The sequence below is a fragment of the Nilaparvata lugens genome, chromosome 11 (genome assembly GCF_014356525.2).
Source record: "Nilaparvata lugens isolate BPH chromosome 11, ASM1435652v1, whole genome shotgun sequence".
Taxonomy (NCBI): Eukaryota; Metazoa; Arthropoda; class Insecta; order Hemiptera; family Delphacidae; genus Nilaparvata; species Nilaparvata lugens.
Window position 1 is genome coordinate 716,751 of NC_052514.1, and position 8,960 is coordinate 725,710.

General features: G+C 36.2%; 1 protein-coding gene across 4 annotated transcripts in view; it reads right to left on the reverse strand.

The window, feature by feature from the left end:
• Window positions 1–8,546, reverse strand: part of LOC120353509 (tetra-peptide repeat homeobox protein 1-like) — a 22,565-nt gene extending 14,019 nt beyond the window's left edge. For 2 of the 4 annotated variants that reach the window (XM_039437366.1, XM_039437365.1), the window contains exons 1-3: window positions 7,896–8,545; window positions 4,740–4,903; window positions 1,410–1,829 (exon numbers count right to left, since the gene is read on the reverse strand). In XM_039437366.1, the coding sequence (XP_039293300.1) occupies window positions 1,410–1,829; window positions 4,740–4,903; window positions 7,896–8,037 (726 nt within the window). In that variant the 5' untranslated portion in view covers window positions 8,038–8,545. Of the gene's footprint in view, window positions 1–1,354; window positions 1,830–4,739; window positions 4,904–7,895 lie in introns of all 4 variants that reach the window. The other 2 variants (XM_039437364.1, XM_039437367.1) reach the window with 2 other exon arrangements.
• Between the last annotated feature and the right edge of the window lie 414 nt (window positions 8,547–8,960).

Consider the following 8,960-nt stretch of genomic DNA (forward strand, 5'->3'; position numbering starts at 1 on the left):
CAATTGCTCACATGTTTATTAAAATCATTATGTAGAACTATGGCTAGAACAATTGGCTTTTCTACAGTTTATATCCAATATTGTGTTTACAATATTTTTGTTAGACTTATTGGCTGTCAACTAATAAAACAAAATATATGAATGTATGGAATCTATTGTCATGAGAATTCCATCATATTTCTACAAATAGATATGAGAACTTCATCATTCTTTGTCAATGGAACAAAATTTATTAGAATATCATGACATATTTCAATTTTTTTTTGGAGATTCAGCTTTTAGGTTACGTTACCTACCTTTCATTTTCACTCGCTATTATCTATGTTTGTTTGTTTGTTTTGTTTTTAATATCTTCCCAGAGACTCTTAACAGAGTATGAGAATTGTCAAAAAAAATGCTTGAAAACATTACTTTCAATAAGAAGAAATACACATGACACATACTCATATACATAAATACACATACACATAAACATATCAACACACAAAGGGCCCCTCCCTACACATATATTCCTGTGTGGTATAAAATACACCTTCCATCAATAACTCTTTTAACTTCTTTCCGAATAAATTGAGATCTTCAACGTTTTTCATATCAACATGAAGCTTTCTAAAAAATTCAAGACCCATATATGTTGGCTTCTTTTCAAAAAGAGCTGTCCTAGGGTACATGGAAGCAAAGTCTCCTCTATTTCTGGTTTGATACCTGTAGGAATCACTATTTCTAGCCGAAGCCTTATTTCTCCTGAAGTACATAATCACCTCATAAATGTAAAGAGAGGGAACGGTGATAATGCCTAGCTCCTTGAAATGATTCCTGCAAGATTCGAGAGGCATAATTCCTTTTATTGACTTTTATCTACGATTTACTATTTCAGGTTCCAAAACTATATTGGGAATATAGAAAAATCATTAAAGAAATTATATCGAAGTTAATAATCACAAAAATATGCTTTAATAAGTAAAGGCGAGCGGTTTTACTTATAATCGCCTATAGCCTAAGCTCCATTGTAAAATTCAAATATTGGGAATCTTCATGGCAGCGGCGGAAAAAAATTCCAAAGGCCATACTGTGGGTAATATAGTTACTGTAGGTAGGTAGAGCAGTTAATTCAAGAGAATAAAGTTTTCATAGTAGAGATATTTCATCTGTAGAACAGCTGTTTTGACAACTTTGATAAAATCATCGAATTTCACAATTTACACAAAGGGAAAATAATATGTACTCTGAAAACAATAGTATGATGGTAGTTTTAAATATGTAGCCGTCAATCGTCATTATATTATTCTCCGAAGTTATTCTCGTTAAATGTTACAGCTAAATGATCAAGGAAAGTTGTGTGAGTGTACCACACCAGATTATTTGTATTTTTGGCAACTAAATAGATTCATTTATTGAAGAGGACTTACGACTGCTGCTGGTTCGGGGAGCTCCATGGGTTCGGGTAGCTCCATGGGTTCGGGGAGCTCCATGGGTTCTGGGAGTTCCATGGGTTCGGGGAGCTCCATGGGTTCGGGGAGCTCCATGGGTTCTGGGAGTTCCATGGGTTCGGGTAGCTCCATGGGTTCGGGGAGCTCCATGGGTTCGGGGAGCTCCATGGGTTCGGGGCCCGGGCGGGGCTCCGGCCTCGGCGCCTGGCCATCGGGGCCAACCTGCAACCACTCCTCGTCATCAACGGGGAGTGGTGTCAGTTGGGCCGCGATGGCTTCAAGACGGGCTGCCGTGGGGAGGCGGCTCAAGTTGATAGCCTCCTCTACCCCCTCACGGCACACCTGCTCCAGGCGCCTTGGCACCCGCAACGCTGCCCGATCTTTTCTGTTCCTCCGGTACTGAAAACAAATTCAAATTGTATCAATTCTAATTTGCTGACACAATAATAGCAAGAATGTGTCACCTGGTCATATGGGACATATATGTGAATCATATATTTATCCCATATTGATCAGAATTTTAGAGTTTTTACCTTCCTTGCCCTATACCATAGGTAAGGAAAGTATTGCTTTCCGAAAAAATTAAGGTACCCTAATTTCTAAATTTCTATACGTTTCAAGGTCCCCTGAGTCCAAAAAAGTGGACCCTTTTTGGTATTGGTCTGTATGTATGTGTGTGTGTGTGTGTGTGTGTGAGAGAGTGTGTGTGTGTGTGTGTGTGTGTGTGTGTGTAGAGTGTATGTACGTCTGTGTACACGATATCTCATCTCCCAGTTAACGGAATGACTTGTAATTGGAAACTTAAGGTCCTTACAATATAAGGATCCGACACGAACAATTTCGATCAAATGCAATATTCAAGATGGCGGCTAAAATGGCAAAAATGTTGTCAAAAACAGGGTTTTTCGCGATTTTCTTAAAAACGGCTTCAACGATTTTGTTTAAATTCATACCTAAAATTGTCATTGATAAGTTCTATCAACTGCCACAAGGCACATATCTGTAAAAATTTCAGGAGCTCCACCCCATCTATGGAAATCTAGATTTTAGATATCAGGCTTCAGATACAATTTGAATAAAAAAAAAATCAAGTGGAAAAGATTGAGCATGAAAATCTCTACAATTAATGTTAAGTAGCGGCATTTCCACCTAAAATTGAAAATAAGCACGAAACTCGAGAAAATGTGATTATCCAATAGCAAACTATTGGCAACTGTTGATTCTATCAAATGATTCACTATGAAGAGATAGCAGACCTCGTATGTCTCCAGCGTTATTGTCCTGTCAACAGCTGGCTCAATTCTTTGAATAGTAGACTTGAGATGCGCGTGAACACTAGTGTCAGGTAATCAATATTCATAACGGCAAGGAAAGTTGTGTGAGTGCGCCACACCAGTTTTTTCAATTAAAAGTTCAATGAACAGTGTTTTTGTCTTTGAACAATCTTTGTCATCGACAGAAAGTATTTTTATAATAAAATTAATCTTGTTTTGTTTAAATGTAAAATATGTTGGAAACTCATTAAAGTTTTAGTTATTCTGTTTTCTTTTGTTATCATAGTTCTTAACCTCTGTACATAATAATTGGTAGAGGCGTCTCTTTTTCCAGAAAAACTGCAGAAAAACTGTCTGTACTTGCGGAGTAGATAGTAAAGAACACAATATAAAAATATGAAGTACCTTTTTATCAGTTGTTTGCCGAAACTATAGTAAGGTCCACGTTATAATGTCAGTGGAGAGAGATAGGAGAGCAACGTTGCCGATCCTCTGTCTTGTCAATGCCTTCCATAGACGTTGGCTGATACAGGTTTATTTAACTGTTCATTCTCGATTGAAATGATAAATTATATTTTATTAAGCAAGAAATTAAATATTCCAATAATTTCATAATGAATTCTCATAATTGAGATGGAATATTTAGTCCATTAATTGATAACTCTACATTGTTGAAATACGATCTGGCAACAGAGCAAAGCGAGAAAGAGATAGCGCTATCCGCTTTGTTGAATGATAGACAAGGATAGCAATACCATTGCTATCCAAATACTGGCCATTATAACGTGGATAATAGTTGTTGGAAATATTTGAAATGAAAGAGGATATTTATATTGTATTGTTTTTTTATTACTTTCCTTGCCCTATTACCATAGGTAAGGAAAGTATTGCTTTCCAAAAAAATTAAGGTACCCTAATTTCAAGTTTTCTATACGTTTCAAGGTCCCCTGAGTCCAAAAACATGATTTTTTGGTGTTGGTCTGTGTGTGTGTGTGTGTGTGTATTTGTGTATGTCTGTGAACACGATAACTCCATTCCTAATCAACCGATTGACTTGAAATTTCAAACTTAAGGTCCTTATACCATGAATATTTGAGAATAAGAAATTCAATAGAATTGAATTCAAAATGGCGGATAGTTACTAAGAAACCATGTTTTTTACGGTTTTCTCGAAAACGGCTCTAACGATTTTCTTCAAATTTATACTATGGATATACTATTCATAAGCCCTATCAACTGGCATGAGTCTCATTTCTGGGAAAATTGCAGGAGTTTCGAAATATTTTTGAGAAAAATGCCAAATAATCACTAAAAAACAATGTTTTTCACGGTTTTCTCGAAAACAGCTCAAACAATTTTCTTCAAATTTATACCATAGATAGCTATTTATAAGCCCTATCAACTGACATAAGTCTCATTTCTGGGAAAATTGCAGGAGCTCCGTAATATTCTTCAGAAAAATGGCGGATAATTACTAAAAAAACATGTTTTTCACGATTTTCTCAAAAATGATGACCGATTTTTTTCAAATTCATACCCTGTATAGTTATTTATCAGCTCTATCAACTGGCATGGGTCTCCTCTCTGGGAAACTAATGAGGGGTCCACCCCATCCTTGAGAAATGGACTTTGTAACCTCCTTCTCGTGCATGTGCTAGGTAGGTAGAGCAGTTCATAAAAAGAACACATGTACGAGATATTTCATCTGTAGAACAGCTGTTTTGACGAATTTTGGAAAATATCATCGAATTTCACAATTTACACAAAGAAAAAGAACTTTGAAAACAATTATATATACTCATAAATACACAAGTGTGATCGTAGTTTCAAATATTTTGCCGCCAATCGTCATTATGTTATTCCCCTGGATCATTCTCGTTTAAGAATGGGGCTTACAGCTCAATGAGCAAGGAAAGTTGTGTGAGTGTACCACACCAGATTTTTATTAATATTAAATAAAAGTAGCCCTTAGTAAAAAGTGAAGTGATTTTATAGATAGTATTATAGTGGGATAACAAACCAATGGAAGACTTACTGTGTTTATGTGCTGTTCCAATGCCTGTCTTCCTTCCTCACCTTGGGGGGGCGGTGCAAACGGGGCGCAGGCAGAGCGCCCCACCCAGGTGTGGCGGTAAGAGCCATCCAGCCAAATCAGTCTATAGGTATGTCTTGAAACCAATCCTGTTTTTGTATTTACTTCTGCAACATGAAGAAACAAACTCAATTTGTATCAGCAGGAAATTATTAAATGAATAGATGAGAAAAAAATCAAGTACCCTGTTTTCAAAATAAGATTTTTTTTCTCTATTTGAAAGCAGCCCTAACGAAATCAGTGATTTGCTGCTGACCGAGCGAAGTGAGGTCTAAGATTCAAGTCGACGGTTTGGCATTTCTCTTGATGTTTAAATGTTTATAATGTTAGAATGTTTGAATGTTTAAATGTTTAAATGTTTAAATGTTCAAATGTTTATATGTTTAAATGTTCAAATAAAGAAGGAGCCTTCTTCATACGCCAATATTAGAGTAAAAATCTGCCTATGAAACTATTCTTCATAAATCAGCTGACAAGTGATTACCCAGATGTGTGGAGAAGCCAGTCTATTGCTGTATTTGTATAAGGTCTATAGTTTCAATCAAAGACATTAAAGAGGTATGAATCTTTAAGCTGGGCTCACACAAAAGTTAATAACAAAATTTTAATAACCTTATCCGTATAGATTCTATTAGATTGAACAGAAATTGACAAACACACATCTTTATCATGTGTATGATAAGTTATGTTCAATCTAATATAATATATAAGGATTGAGTTAACATTTTGTTAACAACTATGGTTTAATCGCAGCTTTAGAGTCTTTGGTTTCAATATTTTGTTTCGCAGTCATGGTATAATTATGCGTGCCCATCAGTATCAATATTCTCACATTCAAAAAACCTTATTTGATAGGTGATTGAAAATAAACAAATAAACTGAATAATGCTGGAGAAATTATAATATTTCTGATTTTAAAAAATTAATTTTCATAAGATAGAAAGATTATCATGGAACTGGATGAATTATATGATATGGAATATAAAATTCAAACGTGAACTGAGTCTGTTAACATTTAAAACAAGTGACATCTGGTACTTGTGGATGAGAATACAGCGTGAGGTCTACTATTCACAGAACTACTAGTATGTTTATATGTTGCGCATTTACGGCGAAACGCGGTAATAGATTTTCATGAAATTTGACAGGTATGTTCCTTTTTTAATTGCGCGTCGACGTATATACAAGGTTTCTGGAAATTTCGCATTTCAAGGATAATATGAAAGGAAAAAGGAGCCTCCTTCATACGCCAATATTAGAGTAAATACCAGACTATAGAGTTATTCTTCATAAATCAGCTGACAAGTGATTACACAGATGTGTGGAGAAGCCAGTCTATTGTTGTATTTCCATAAGGTCTATAGTTACAATCAGGTGTAGATGATAATACTGCGTGAGGTCTACTGTTCACAGAGCTACTAGTATATCTAGAGTGAGAATTACTACTTTCTCTCCCTGAGGGGAAAGTTTGAAGCCCGAGGTGTAGCCGAGGGCAACATTTTCACAGAGGGAGAAAAAACATTTTTCACTCCTGATGTACACAACATTCTTCCACCACAAACATCTAAAGGAGCTGCAAACCGAATAATTCCAATAACGCACGTTATTAGTGACAATGTCTTCTTTTACAACAAAAACTGAAAACTAAAAACCGGTCGTCTGGATGGCACTGCCGATTGCGATATCTATTGGAAGAAGTTGAAACTACTGGTAGTTCTGTGAACAGTAGACCTCACGCAGTATTCTCATCCACAAGTACCTGCATGATTGAAACTATAGACCTTATGGAAATACAGCAATAGACTGGCTTCTCCACACATCTGTGTAATCACTTGTCAGCTGATTTATGATGGATAATTCTATAGTCTGATTTTTACTCTAATATTGGGGTATGAAGGAGGCTCCTTTTTCCTCTTATATTATGCTTGAAATGCAAAATTTCCAAAAACCTTGTATATACGTCGAAGCGCAATTTAAAAAGGAACATACCTATCAAATTTCATGAAAATCTATAACCGCGTTTTGCCGTGAATACGCAACATATAAACATTCAAACAAATGGAATACCATACCGTCGACTTGAATCTTAGAACTCACTTCGCTCGGACAATTATCAGCTGGCCGACCATCAACAATGGCTGACTCCAATCACTGTAGCTAAAGGTCTGGAAACGGTTTTATTCAATTTCTCAGTTCATTTTACATAAAGTACATCTTAATTAACAGCCAACAAATAGCCGCCTACCGGTTTGGCGTCGTTCCAGCAGGTGAACTGGAATTCAGAAGATATCTTTCACTCTGTATAGCTTAATAACTGAGCATATTCGGATTTGTTAATAATAAAAGTTTTTCTTTCTTTTGTGAGGAATCACGCCCTGACTTATGGGCACCTTTTTTTCACAACACTCTGTATATTACCAATGTATACAGAGTGAGTCATATGTATGGGAACCCTTCAATAAGTTGGAGACTGCAGTAGATATAATACTGTAACTCTCAGGATAAGTTATAAGTTAAATACTCTACCTTTTGACGTACAACTGAACTTCAATCCCTCATAAGGGGTTGTAACTCGAATACTTCACATGTAAACACCCATTATGTAATACATCATTCTAGAGGCCTTTCTAAAACAAGAAATAGCAGACCTCGTGTGTTTCCAGCGTTATTGACCTATCACCAGCTGTCTCATATCTTTGAATAGTAGACGCTACACTAGCGTCAGGTGATAAATTTTCATAACGGCAAGGAAAGTTGTGTAAGTGCGCCACACCAGATTTTTTTTGGAAAGAACCCTAGAAACTATCTAAGAAGTTGTATATATTTTAATATTATACTCCAAAATACGAACACAGCCATAGGAATAACAGAACTCAATTTTGCAAAACAATGGAGAGTGTGACTTTTGCATCTACACAGCCCTCATTTGACCAATAACTTATCCTGAGAGTTACAGTATTATATCTACAGCAGTCTCCAACTTATTGAGGTGTTCCCATACATATGACTCACTCTGTATAGTGATTGGATTAATTTTACTCTATCATTTTTCTATTTTATTGAAATGTATTGTAGGAGAAGAGATTGTTGATGACTCACGTTTGACTCGGTGATAGGCCGTTTCATCGGCCCTCCCTTCCTCCGGTACAATCACCGCAGGAAGGAAGGGCAATTTTCCTATCCTCCCATATAGGATATCTCCGGGCAAAACTGTAAACAAACAAACAAATAATTCACACATCTACAATCAAACACAACACCAATATTCATGAAGCGAGCTTCAAGTTAATATGACAGTATTTGATTAACATTAGTGCTGCTGTCCTTGTCTGTCAGATCTTGTCATGTCTAAGAGATCTGTTATCTTGAGGCCGCGCAAAGGCTAAAAATAAACTCTCTACTGGTGTAATTTTTCAAAGTTTTTCATCAAGCTATCAGAATGAAAAGGGTTTCCAAAGATTACATAGTATTACAGTAGTATTACATATCAAATACGACATTTGTAGTCTCCTATCATCCAGGAACAATACCCTAAGATTTTCGATTCTACTTCTGGAACACCCTGTTTATAAATTATTTTCAATTCAATGTTCCTGTCACTGATGAAATTTCTCTCTATGCCGATGTTTGTACCTTGCTATTTAAGATCGTGCAATGGCTAAAAACAAACTCTCTACTGGTGATATTTTTCAAAGTTTTTCGATTTGTATATTATCAAGCTACTGTATCAAAATGGAAAAAGTTTTCTCAGGAAACATTTTTTTTCAATCATTACTTTCTGAGATATGAGTAGGGATGTCAATCCCGGGGCTGATTTCCAATCCCGGTATTTCGGGATTATCCAATATCAATCCCGGGATCCCGGGACTGATCCCGGGATTGGCAAAATCAGTTCCCTATATATGTCATTATAGTAAATTACATTTTCTAAGCGCTACAGTCCTGGGTGGACCATGGCTTTCTCTTGATTTGTCTCTGCGCACATCATAATGTTTCCCAAGCTTCATTCAATCTGTATTAAGATTTTTAAAGAAAACAGAAAACCGCACGTCCAAAAAGTGTGGTGTGTGAAATGGGGGTTGACTCACCAACAAATTCCTTTGGCTCTCCTCTTCCAGCTTCTCCTCCAAACCAAGGAACTCATCCAGTTTGTTGATTTTCAAT